Below are 13,926 nucleotides of genomic sequence, written 5' to 3' on the forward strand. Positions count from 1 at the left end.
CTGGAGAGTTTTAGGTTTCTTGTGGCAGGAAGGAAATTTGGGACAAAAGGGAAGGATGAGGAACTTGAAGATGTTTACTATTCCTCAAAGTATGTTACAAGTGTATAGTTTCAAAATGGCTGTTAAAAATGCTATCTTTTCAAAAGTGATGTACTATATTTGTGGTCTGGAATAACTATGGGATACCAAATCTCTTCCGAGTACGTGGTTTATGGAAGGAGAGGGAATGCTAATACCTTACTGAAGCAAAAATAGTGGATCCTGTTTGAAGTAGAAGTGGTCTTTGATTGTATTGGAGGTATACTTATCAAACCTGATCAAGACTTTCACATTCAGGCTAGTTCGTATTTTTTCCCAGACTGGTTCATTCTTCCTTTATCACAGCAATGAGTCACATGGATCTTATTTTTAGTGGTGATTTGAAGGAAAGTTTCAGGTGTATGTAATCTTTGGTTGGTCTCTGTGATAAGCAAGTGCAAACTTTCCTTTGATTCTCAGAACTTGTGCTCTTCATCATGTCAAGAAACACCTGTTAGCCATAAAGTAGCAGTTCTTGATTAGAGCTGTGCAAATAACTGGTACAGGGCTGAATTGCGGAAGGAAAATGAGGGTTGACTAAAATGAAACATTTAGTTTTGGTTTGGATTTTTTTACCTTTTGAAATAAAAGTGAACTAAAATTCAAAATATTTTGTTTAAAAAAAGTCATAACAAAACTTTGTCATTCTGGGGTACAATCTAGGCCAGTGAGGGGCTGTCACCACTTGCCCTGCAATCTGGGGTGCCTCAAAATGCTTTGCTGCTGTAGCTCCCAATGTGGGCTTCTGACAAACAGCCTGCCGGCATGCAGGTAACACCCAGAAAGTCTGTGTATAGGCACAGCCCTGGTCCAGCAACTCTGACCCCAGCAGCCTGTCAGCAAACACTAGCCATGGTCTGGCTTCCAGAAGCCATGATTACTATTTGCAGGGTGACCCCAATACATGCCCAGTCCCAGATTTCCCCAAAAAACATGTGCTCTGCACTTTCCAGTCCTCCCCTGGACAGTCCAGATACATTAGGTCCATTGCCCCTTTAAGGGGATCAGGAGAGCATTCAGTCACAAAAACATTTAGATTTTTGGGGATTTTTTTGTTATGATGAAACAATTTGGCGAATTCAGCATGACCTTGCTAAATGTTTGACAACCCAAATCTGCATTTTTTTTAAGTGAAAGTTTTGTCCAAAAATTTTTGCCCAGCTCTATGCCTGTTAACTGTAACGTTCAGGTTTCCACTGTACATATATAATGTGTTGTAGACGACTTAGGCTTTGTCTTCACTATTAAAAAGAAGTGTGTGTGTGTGGGTGGGGGGTGGTTATTTGTTTTTGTTTTTTGTATTTTTTTATTTCAGGATAACTAATACACACTAGCTAGTCTACTGTAAACTCTTAGTAGAGATGAGACACTGTAGTTGTAACTGTGAGATCAACACTATATTTCTGCCTGTGGCTATGCTACCTGTACTCACCTATACTACCTCACAGTAAGGATTTATCTACACTGAAACTGGGAGGTGTGATAAAAGCACAGTTGGGTGTACCCCAGCTATCTCTGATCGAGATCAAAAGCTAGATCAAGTAATGATGATAGTGAAGCAATGGCCACACAGGCAGCTGCTGGGCTAGTCCTGCCTGCATAGGACCCTGGGTACATACTCAAGCAGTTGCTGCCCATGCTGCTGCAGTTTCACTGCTATTGTTACTCAAGCTAGCTTTGATCTAACTAGATCAGGATAAGTCTGTGTGCTGCACTCACATCTCCTAATCTGCAGTGTAGACATACCCTAACAGTACAGTGCCTTGTTCAACTAGGATTTTACAGTGGGATGGCTAATGCACATTAATTATCCTGCTGTAAAAAGGCCCACCTTTTTTTCAATGAAGACACAGCCTTAGTAACAAAAGAAATGAGTTCTGGATTTGAGTATCAGTCCAAAGTTTCTGTTTTCTAGTAATTCTACGTAGTCTAGTGTTACTATATTTAACTTCTTTGTTTAGAAGTTACAAATGTCTGTTTCCTCTTTAATGTTTAAGTTGCTTTACGAACCTTTGCAATATCCTCAATGAATTAAACATGTGTCTCCTTCCCACCCCTCGTCCCCACTTCAGAGCCTGAAGATTGTATTTTAATAGCATAGTGTTAGAATTATAAATATTCAATGAGGTCTTCCACTCTTGCTGCAGCTTACTACATTGAGAGGAGCAATATTAGAAGATGCCATACCATCTACTGCGAGACATGGCACAGCACGAGGCCTGCCTCTCAAAGAGGTACTGGAATATGTAATACCAGAGCTGAGCATTCAGTGCCTGAGGCAGGCTTCCAGCTCACCCAAAGTCTCTGAACAGCTGCTTAAACTGGATGAACAAGGGGTATGTAGTGTATGATTTCTCTCTGAAGACTATCCACTTGAAAGAACATGTACCTTTTCCTTCAGTCTTTTGTTGGTGTTGTAAATAAACACGAATTTGAGATGTAATATATTTTCTCTTGAACAGCTATTTGCCCTATTTTCAAGAAGCGTTCACAAACAGCTGAGTATTTTTAATGAAAAAATGAGAATGGTGACAGGTAATGGTTCAATGACTCCAGAAAAATGCCTTATTGCCCGAATTACAAGTACTTGAACAATAATTTTATTTTTTTTTCCCAAGCAATATGCCTTTTTTGACTTGCAATTTGGGAAAGACCAAGTAGCCTGTAGAGAATCACAAGAGTAAGGAGAGGGAGAGAATATAGTTAATGCTATGTTTTTAAAAAATTCACAAAAATGGTTTTCACAGATTGACGTCCATATTTTCTATGTGCAAATATTGGATATAAACATAAAGGTTAACTAATGTATATTTTTAGACAGAGTAGGTAAAATTCTAAAGATTTATAAAATCATGATGAGTCTCTACATCTAAAACTGAAATCAATGGCAGCTGGAAGTGCTCAGCACTTCCGAAAATCAGATGTATTATAGTTAGAAATGAGGTTTACTTATATCATAGTCCCATGAATCCCAAGTTAGTTTTCATATTTTAACTTATAATTAGCACTCTTATTCACTGTAGCAATCTTATCAGTGGAGTGAAATGTTTGATACTTCAAACAGCTGAAATTCTAATTGAGACTATCTAACAGGTTAACACTGCATCAGTAATGAAACAATCGTACACTTTAAATTCAGAGTGAATAATGGTGAGATTTAACAGATTCAGTAAGGTGAACCTTCTCTGTTCAAAGACTACCAAGCATGTTTACTGCTTCTGAATAATTTGTGAAGGACTAGCTTATGAATACCCTTTAGTTCACCTATGCAAAGAATGTTTAAGATTTTAATTTTAAATAAATGATCATTGTACATGCAAAAATAAGGGACTATCATGTCTTAATAATTTTCAGTATTAATTCAGTATGAAATACAGTGATTGTGTCTAACATGTTAGTGTATACAAGGCATTCTTCTCATTTCTTTTAGTTGTAACAGAGTAGTTGTAGATCAATAGAGAGTTCCTAGCTATGAGAATGTCAGTTCTGCATACCCATTTCCTCTATATTTCCCTACTCATTTGCTCTCCTAGGAGAAAAAGAATTTTTAATAAATTACCAAATTTATGTTTTTAAATTTAATGTGTGTTTTGCATAATGTTTTTACTTTCTCCTTTGGTCTGTCAGAGTTCATGAAAAACAGTAAAGGAAATCGGGAGCATTCAGCCAATTTTTAATCTTAGTACTCCTCGGGTGCGACATCATTGTAGCTATCTTTTTTGTTTAAACTCAAGTGAGTTCCAGCTCGTAATATCAATGATATTAATTGGCCAAAGTGGAATCACATTTGGGGCAATGTAAGGCATTTCCTTCTTTAAACAAACTGTATGGTGCATTTATAGAATCCATTGCCATCATCCACAGCCATAAATTGGGTCTGTAATTTGAGTGTCCATTGTGGAAGCATAAAGCAGTCTAACCAAAGTAATGTTATAATAATCAGTTAATGACTTTGAGATACAACACTCCTCATTTTTCCTTTTTTATGCCTGATGTTTAGTATTGAGAATTCAGTTCTGTTGTGAAATGTGCTGTCATCAGTATGAATATATTATTTTAATATTTCTTGTATGCTTCTTATCTTGAGATAGTTGCTGAGGCAAATACAGAAAGCTATGTATAGAACTAGCATGAGATCCTTTTATGATTTTAATCCTCTTAGGTGTTTAATGCATTGAGTTTATTAATCAAGCAAATATAAAAAGAGTCTTTCATGGTAACTGAAGGTGATGGCTGGCTGTAAAGTCACTTTTTTTTTTTTGTAAATGTGAACCGTGGTCTACTGGATTAATTTTGTCACCAGGGTAATAGTCATTTGAGAGACTGGTATGTAGGAAATGTTTGTTTGAAGCTTTTCCACAGGTTGGGAGCCAGTGTTTGCATGTAATTGTTTCCTCGCATTTTCTACCAAAGGTTTTGTGTCCAATGAAATCTAGTATGGCTTATGGAGCAGAGTAATTGTTGAGGGTAAATTGTTGTTCCCGTGATGACAATAGCCAAATAGATGTGAACTGAATGATTAACCTCTTTCAAGAATGTAAATAACGAGACTGTATTTTCCTATTTGTTGTGAGAAACAGGCAATTAGATCAACATCGGATTGACCATAGGTTTTATGGGAAAAGCCACCTGTTCATCTCGAGATCAGGATGGAATATTTTTAATAATTGTACTTTTTCCTTTTTCTGGTAATAGGATACAGTGAGTGTTCTTATTGCATGTGAATCTTTTTGCCCTTCTCTGGAACAAAGGAATTTACAAAGGGGTCCAAGGGAATTGGTGCTCAAATTACTCTGAAATTCAGTTGATGTTGAGCACCCAACTTCCTTGGGTTCCTCTGAACATCTCAGCCAAAAAGTTGAACTGTGTAGGATAGAGATCCAGAAGTTGTCATCTATGCATTCCCTTAATAAATGGAGTGTGATCTGCTTCTCATCAAGCAATAACCATGCTGATGTTTATTCAGTAGCTAAAGCATTATCCATTAGGTAATGACTAACAAATATCTGCCCTGAGTCAGAACAGATAGTATTATGAAATTATTCTCAGTACCAGTGGAGTTAGGTCAGATTTACATCAGAAAAACAAAGTAGAAATTGTCCCATTGATAGGTTTAATTTAATAACTAACAGTGAAATTCTGGCCCTATAGAAGTCAAGGGATGATTTGCTGCATTCTTTGTCATGAGATGCATAGAATCTGATTCTTTCCAGAGTTTTTAAAAATATCCATGACTTTTGACATTTGAGGATTTTTGTATGTGGTGGGTGCCTGTGATAATTAAGCCAATTTTACTGAGCAACTTGAGTGCTGCCAAGTTGAACCCTAGGCTGCATGAGAGGCAAACAGAGCAGGAGCTCAGAAAAGCAGTAACATCATGATGGCACAAAAGACCAGTTTTGTAAACTGGCAATGAGAGCTTTTATTCCTCCAGGAGGGATGAGTTTTTCTTTTAAAAAATAAATAAAAAATAAGGCACACAAACCACATAGTTTAAGTCTTCATAACTGCCCACTCATTTAGTACAAGCACGGCTATTACTAAAATGGGAAGATAAAGGTAATTTGAGGTTTAAAGCCACTCTCATGATACTTGACTCTTTTTGCCATATTTTTGTTGCTTGCCTTTTTTACCATTCCTAGCTCATGACTTTTCATACCAGTTGCCATGATAAGACATGAGTGTGATATCACACCCATGAATTAACGTGGTTTGAAGTATGTTTAGCACTGTAGCCTTTATATTCTGTATGCCTAATGTGCAGTAGATTTTTGTCACCTGAGTGTACTTTACAGGAAGAGTATTATATATTCTTTATTCTACAGACCTAGACAGTAGTCCTGAATTTTGATTAAGAAAGTACTTTAGAACTTGATAGTAAATCTGAAAAGTGTGTATGGATAAATGTCTTAAGGGAATCTGGTGTGACTGATGATCTCTGTCCGTTTGTGGAGCTCTAATAGCTGATAGAAAGACTAACAGGACTAATCCACTCATATGGGAGTTTCCTATTTGTTGTCTCATGAATCCGGCTCAAAAAATAAGTCAGTACTTTTCTCAAGAAAATAATCCCATCTAATCTAACAATGTTTTAGTATTGAGATTTTAACAACATTCAATTGCAGTCTGATTTTTAGTTTACAGTACACTGTGCATATAACAGATCTCTGCATGTGAAGATGGTCAGAAAATAGGAAATTACTTTTTTGCAAAAGACATTTATGAGGAAAAAAGATTTATTGATGCATATGAAAGAAATTAATCTTGTGAAAACCTATTTACAGTACTCATTTGAAGCATGTCTTTTAAATGGCTGTTCTCATATAATTAGAAAGATGGAATGGGGAAGCACTTGACATACAGGGGACCAACTAGCTGAAGTTTAAAAGCTAAAAATATGTGAAAATAGATAGAGCCCTGCACTGATACAAAAAGGTGTATCCGCATCTGATCCACAATCTACAAAAATTGTTTGCAGATATCCGCAGACTTGCATGTCTCTAAACAACTCCATTGGTAGGGTTGCCAACGGAGACTCCTGGAACTGGGCTCTAACTCCCAGAGGCTACAGAAGCCAAACCGGGAGATTTTAGGCCGCTAAAAGTCCAGCGGGGCTAAGGCAGGCTCCCTGCTTGCCTTGACTCCGCGCCACTCCCGGAAGAAGCAAGCACATTCTTGTGGCCCCTGGGAGGGGGGTCAGGGAGTCTCCGTGTGTTGCCCCTGCCCTGAGCGCTGACTCCGCGGCCAATGGGAGCTGCGGGGGCAGCGCCTGCAGGCGGGGGCAGTGCGCGGAACCCCCTGCTCCCCCACAGGGGCAGCAGGGATGTGCCAGCCACGTCTGGGAGTAGCACCGGGTCAGGGCAGGTAAGGTGCCTGCCTTAGCCCCACTGCGCCACCAACCGGGAGCCGCCCGAGGTAAGCACTGCCTGATCGGAGCCCACACCTTTCATCCCCTCCTGCACCCCAAACCTCCTGCCCCAGCCCTGAGCCCCCTCCTGGATCCAGCACCCCATACCCCCTCCCACACCCCAATCCCCTTCCCCAGTCTTGAATCCTCTCCCGCACCCAAAACTCCCACCCAGTGCCTGCACCCCGCACCCCTCTTGCACCCAGCCCAGTGAAAGTGAGTGAGGGTACGGGAGAGCAAGCAACGGAGGGAGGGGGGATGGAGTGAGTGGGGCAGGGCCTCAGTGAAGGGGCGAGGCAGGGGTGGGACAGTGGGACAGGACAAGGGTGTTTTGTGTGATTTAGACTGTTGGTAACCCTATCCACAGGTCACTGCGCAGCAGACACAGGGCTGTGTCAAACCCCCAACCACCATCCCAACCTCACTTCTCCCCAGACACCTCCTGCCCACCCACCTGTTCCATCCTTGCCATACCTCCTTCCCCACTCTGGGCAGGGAGGCTACAAATCTGGGTCCTTCTATGCAGCCCTCCCTTGGGGGGCTCGGACACCCTTACGCAGTTATGGCGACTCTAATGCATGTAGCCATTGCTGTTTGCTCATTTAAAGAACAACCCAACCTTCAAAATGGTGCTTGGCTCACTCCCTTCTGGGAGTTGTAGTTTACCTCATCCCTCTGAGCAAGCTGGAGACTAAAACTCCCAGAATGCCCAACTCCAAGAATGCTGCTGCGTGATTCAGAGAACCGAATTGGAGCCTGCAGTCTGGGTGACAGCCACTCCATTTGGGTGAATGTGTGCTGCAGACCCCTGTGCGGATACTAAATTTGTATCCGCATCCACGCTGCAATCTGCAAAAATGCTCTGCGGATACAAAGCAGATACCCATGGATTTGCAGGGCTCTAAAAATAGACTCCTTGCTGTGTTCCCGGACTGTGAAAGAAGACAGTTGTGCAGCCAGTGCCAATTAAAGATATAAAATTGTAGAGCATGCAATACTGGACATTTGACTTAGCTATCAATTATATATAGAAAAGTCATCTCAATTTTTCCTCACGTTCTCAAATAATTTATTTGATCATATTTATTAAATAATCCTTGCCTGCTATTGCAGAAATAAAACTGTGGTTTTAATAGTTAATATTTTTCTGTTTTACTGCTTACCATGTTTTGCCATTTGTAATTTTACTTTTCTTATTTCAGCTGAGTTTTCAGCACAAGATTGGGGTCCTTTATTGCAAAGCGGGCCAAAGCACAGAGGAAGAGATGTATAACAATGAGACAGCAGGGCCGGCTTTTGAAGAGTTCCTTGATCTTCTGGGCCAGAGAGTACGGCTAAAAGGGTTTAGTAAATACAGAGCTCAGCTAGACAATAAAAGTAAGTTGTAATTCTAACATGTGGGAGGAGTCTATAATTCTCCAAAGGTAAGCGTCTTTTGTAAATTCTGGCTCTTGTTCTATACACCTGGCCTTGGGAGTTGACTAGCAAGATTATATAATAATAATTTAAATTCCCATAGATGCTATATACAGAATACCTTAAATCTGAAAGGTTAATACTCTTTACTGTGACACAATTAGAGAAACTTTTGGTGCTTTAATCTTCTCTTGCTTTGTTGTAGCAACTTTGTGACTAAATTTATACCTGTTATGTTTACAGCTATGAAAAAAGAACTATGTTAATATCATTGACTCACATTTTACCTTCTTGATTCTTAGTCTGAAAAGGAAAAGTGAAAGTTTATATATTGTTGAAGGGGAAGTGATGGAAAAGGGACAGTTTTTTCCTCATTTGATGTCGGATTTTGTGGATTAATGTTCATACTTGAAGAAAGACCCAGTATTTTCAATGAAACAAACATTTTCTTGTTCTTCATGTAACATCCAAACATGTACCTGATTTCTATGGTGTTTCTGTGGCTTGAGATTTGTTTCTAGCTCTTAAGTTTCATTCTCGTAGGCACTATAGCTCAACAGTGCAAAAGGATAAGAAATTTATTGCATATATTTAGTTTCGGATAAGTTTCTCTCGTTGCTATTGATATGTTTGAAATATGGATATCAACCTAGTCTGTGTACCATAGACATGACAGTTCACTCTGCTGAAGCTCACATTGTTGGTCCATTGACATGTTCTGACTGGGTCAATGCAATCGATGTATAACCATGAATACCTCAATTTGAGTTCGTCAAGCTGGTGTATGGTCAACAGAACTCATCTCTTTTAGTTTGATGCGATTTTGAAATGATTTTAACATCAGATCCACGTGATTTGGTGAAATACAGAGTAGGTATCTCTACTGCTTACATTTATTTAATGCTTCGTACTGCTTGGATTTACTTATTTCTGCTATAATCTACCAAGTGACAGCTTTCAGCCAACCTGACTGTTGAAGTTGGCATGGCCTACAAACAGATATTGGAACTTACCAATATACTATAGATGACATAACTGGAGCATTTTTCATTAGCATAGTGTCTCTTTTTGAAATAATACTGCTGTTACTACTAGATTTGCAAGGCGGCCACATTCCTTTGGGATTTGCCAGGATAATGTTAATACAAATCTCTTCTTGATAATGGCATGGTTAGTGCATTCTATTTCAGTGAAGCATGTTATTAATTTCTCTTGTTTGACATTAACATGTAGAAATATTGTTAGCATATACTGGTTAGCAATACTTTGATTTGGCTCAAGTCTTCTGGAATCAGTATACACATTAGGAAAAAAATGACTCAATGATCTTTTGGACATTCCACAAGGAGAGTGTGACTGAAAATCATCAGGCACAGTCTACGTATCAAAATATATGCTGATATGATGTCATCAAATTTAGTGCCTGCAATGTTCTCAGCGCACACTTATCGTGATTTGCTATGAAAGCAAACAGTTGATACATTTTGCCCCATGGAGTTCAGTAACATAATTCGGTATGCTACTGACTGCTGTATGTTGTTGAAGATGCTATCAGATGCTGTGTTGCTGTCTGAAAGGGAGTGAAATCAAGATGACTGTGACAAACAAATTGTCGCTGGTTTTATGATGAGTATATAATTCTGACTTCAGTAGACCCTTTTCCATTTGTGTAATCATATAATTCTGTTTTGCTGAAAACCATAGTGAATGTCACAGAAGTGCCATGCTTACCGTTAGAATAAACTAATCTGTCCATATTCTACAGACTGAGTTTAAAATGCTCTATGATGATCTTCCTTTTTTTCTATTAGCCACTTTTTCAGCACTTCCTGTACCAGGCATAATAATGGTACCATAACATTTGCTGTTGATGTTTTACATTTTCATTTTTATAGTGCTGTAACTAATTAAACTTTCTTCCATTCCTCAAAAGTTTATGAATTAATGTGACCTTTTTACTAGAGGATTATTTATCCTTCAATTGATCTGTTGCACAGTTTTCACTGTTTACTAGTTTTTATCATACATATTATTCTGATGAGTGTAACTGGATGTATCTGGGCCATTACAAGCAGATCTGCAGCATATATTAAATGCAGAAAAATACATCCGTGCAACATTAAGGTTGTACAATTCTAAATTTCAAAACCAGGAAATGGAAAAAAAATTAAGGCAGCATTTCTAATTCTGCCATATTGCATACCCTGTATATTTCATGATATGTTTTCTAACATAAATAGTAATATAACAGGCTACATGCTTACACAGAAAAACAGGAGTGAAAATACTATGTACAACAGAGTCATGTTAACATTGTTCTTGGAACTTTAACTTTTTCATATCTTGAATTTTTCATTACTTTTAACTATGTAACCTTAAAGTGGCAGTAACAAAGCTTTTTACAATTTATTTCCTTATATTCCTTAAAAGGAAAGTGAAGGTGGAAGAAATTGCTCTAGTGTTTGAAGTTCATATCTCACTAAAGTGAATTGGGGTCTTGCTTTTGTTGCTACCATTGTTTGGATGGGGACGCTGTTCTGGTTTTTCTCATCTCATCTCTGTGATGGAGGCCTTGCGTGTCGAGTTGGGGTGCCCCCATTGGCCTAGTGCAGGGCTGGTACATCCCGTCACCCTGTCGTCGGGCTTTCCCGTTAAGAGGCTAATTTCAGCCAAGTGGGTCTCGGCCCCTGACGGGGTCACTTAAACGACTAGTCCGTGGTCTCTGGGCAGACAAAACAAAAAAACAGCCTGGAGCCCTGCAGCCTCCTGGCTGGGGCAGCAGTGGCACTTGGTGAATTAGCCTCCTGGGCAGGGCAAAATGTCAGTCTATGGCCTATGGGTGGGGCAAAACAAACAGTCTACACGTTACTTCCCTCTGGGCTGGGACATAGAGCAGGTAGCAGCTTCCTCAGCAGGCAGTGGCTTGGCTTCCCCTGCAGTCTCCACCATCTGCGAGTCACCTGGAGGGTAGTCCAGGTCTTCAGGCTCTACTGCCAGGAGCATTGCAGGAACCTTCCTCCTCTGTTGCCCGCCCGACTGAGCTGGACTGCCTCCTTTTATCTGGCTTCTCCACCTGGATCATGCACAGCAGGGGAAAGGGGGCATGGTTGCCTGGGCCCACAATGATTTGTCTGCCCCCAGCAGCCCAGTGCAGGGTTGCTACACCCCGTTGCACACACTCTGACTCAGAATGGCTGAAGGGATTTTACTCAAACTTTCTGAAACAAAATGCATAGTCCGGCAGAAATGAGGTACTAAAAAGAAACGTTTTGGAAAATTATAAGCAAAAATTATGAAAACGTGTTTCTAGTAGCAACCATTCTGTAATCTTAATTACAATGGGCACTACCCAAGTGCCCATTATAACATCTTCTGAGCCAAATTATTTCAACTTGTCCCCGATAAGGGGATTTTAAATTTACAACATAGACTTACTAGCTCATTTCCAAGGTACTAAACCAAAAGTATTAAACTACATAGGGATGCTACCTTAAAACAACTCAAATTACAGGTAAGGGAGCTGCCTCTCCGTAATAAATAACAGAAAGGGAGAACCAGATATAATGCAACCCGATATAATGCAACCCGATCTAACGCGGTAAAGCAGTGCTCCGGGGCGGCGGGGCTGCGCACTCCGGCGGATCAAAGCGAGTTCGATATAATGCGGTTTCACCTATAACGTGGTAAGATTTTTTGGCTCCCGAGGACAGCGTTATATCGGGGTAGAGGTGTATTATAAAACAGTATCCAAAGGTTTAAATGAGATTGTATTTCCAGGGAAGATGCTGAAATAAAGAGGAAAATAACTTAGGCTGAAATTTTGTGCTTATTTAATTAAAAAGCTTCAGTGGGAATTGTACTGTGTATATATAGCCTCAGTCCTGAAAAGCTTACATATGAACTTAGTTTTAAGAATGTAAATATGGTATCGAAACCAGTGGTGATACACAGGTGTTTAAAGTTAAACATGTGCATAAGTATTTTCAGGATTGGGGCCACAGACACAAGCCATTGAATTATACTTAAAATACAAAGTTATTAAAAACAAAATTTTGAAAAATTGAATTAAATAAGAGTTAATTTTGTTTTTCATTTTAAATCTTTTTCAGGAGATACTAACATGGCTGTTTTAACTATGAGTTTGAAACTTGTCATACAGGTTGTCAACAGTTCAAAGCCCCATTTCAACAAAGCATCTAAAATATGCTTAAGTACTTTGCTGAAACTGGGCCTAAAATAGTCAGGTGAAATTAGTTTTGAAATGTAGGTACTAGACAGGACCTAGAGTATAATTTGGAGAAAAGGAGAGTGAGTAAGTGTGGGGAGCAGGGCCGGCTCCAGGCACCAGCTTAACAAGCAGGTGCTTGTGGCGGCCAAGGAAGAGGGGTGGCACCTGCGGCAATTCAGGGGCGGAAGGTCCCTCGCTCCCTATAGGAGCGAAGGACCTGCCGCTGAACTGCCGCCCTGCCGCTGAACTGCCGCCGCCGATCATCGCGGCCTTTTTCTTTTTTTTTTTTTTTTGCTTGGGGCGGCAGAAATGCTGAAGCCGGTCCTGGTGGGGAGACAATATAATTACCGACAAAGAAATGTGTGAGTATGAAAGATAGGAAAGAATTAATGGCAGGAAAGGATTCACTCAATTATCCCTCTACAAGAAAACACTTAAGCACCTGTTTAATGTTAAGCTTATGTAGGTGCTTCCCTGAATAGGGATAGACTTAAACCAGTGAGAATATTTTATACAGAAATACTAGAATCATAGAAGATTAAGGTTGGAAGAGACCTCAGGAGGTCATCTAGTCCACCCCCCTGCTCAAAGCAGAACCAACCACAACTAACTCATCCCAGTCAGGGCTTTGTCAAGCCGTGCCTTAAAAACCTCTACAGATGGAGATTCCACCACCTTCCTATGTAACCCATTCCAGTACTTCACCACCCTCCTAGTGAAATAGTGTTTCCTAATATCCAACCTAGGCCACCCCCACTGCAACTTGAGACCATTGCTTCTTTTTCTGTCATCTGTCACCACTGAGAACAGCCTAGCTCTATCCTCTTTGGAACCCCCCTTCAGGTAGTAGAAGGCTGCTATCAAATTCCCCCCCCCCGCCCTTCTCTTCTGCAGACTAAATAAGTCCAGTTCCCTCAGCCTCTCCTCATAAGTCACGTGCCCCTGCCCCCTAATAATTTTCGTTGCCCTCGTTGCTATTTTATTAATAGCTTTAAACTTAGTTTTTCTTTTAGGTGTGTAAGGAGACTCTCAACTACAGAAGCACATAGGGAATAGCTGGATCTTGAAGGCAGTTCATGCATTGTCACTAGCAAGGCTTAAGAGGTAGTGAAAGATCATTTGAGGAGCTAGTGTAAAGGAAAATTCTGTTTCATGCGGAGGGTTGGACTAGACATCCTTAAGGACATCCTTTCCTTGTCCCATTATCTATAATTTTATGTAGATACCAGGTCATCCGTTTGAATAATTGTAATACAAAGAGATGCTGTAAGCTCCTAACTGGACCTGAACTATCTGT

The 13,926-nt window shown here is 40.1% G+C and overlaps 1 protein-coding gene across 11 annotated transcripts in view; it reads left to right on the plus strand.

Annotated features, from left to right (window-relative positions):
* Window positions 1-13,926, plus strand: part of SIPA1L2 (signal induced proliferation associated 1 like 2) — a 244,219-nt gene that overhangs the window by 127,636 nt on the left and 102,657 nt on the right. For all 11 annotated transcript variants that reach the window (XM_054023000.1, XM_054022992.1, XM_054022991.1 and 8 more), the window contains 2 exons: window positions 2,226-2,414; window positions 8,188-8,362. In XM_054023000.1, the coding sequence (XP_053878975.1) occupies window positions 2,226-2,414; window positions 8,188-8,362 (364 nt within the window). The remainder of the gene's footprint in view (window positions 1-2,225; window positions 2,415-8,187; window positions 8,363-13,926) is intronic.

This window comes from Malaclemys terrapin, chromosome 3 (assembly GCF_027887155.1).
Source record: "Malaclemys terrapin pileata isolate rMalTer1 chromosome 3, rMalTer1.hap1, whole genome shotgun sequence".
NCBI lineage: Eukaryota > Metazoa > Chordata > Testudines > Emydidae > Malaclemys > Malaclemys terrapin.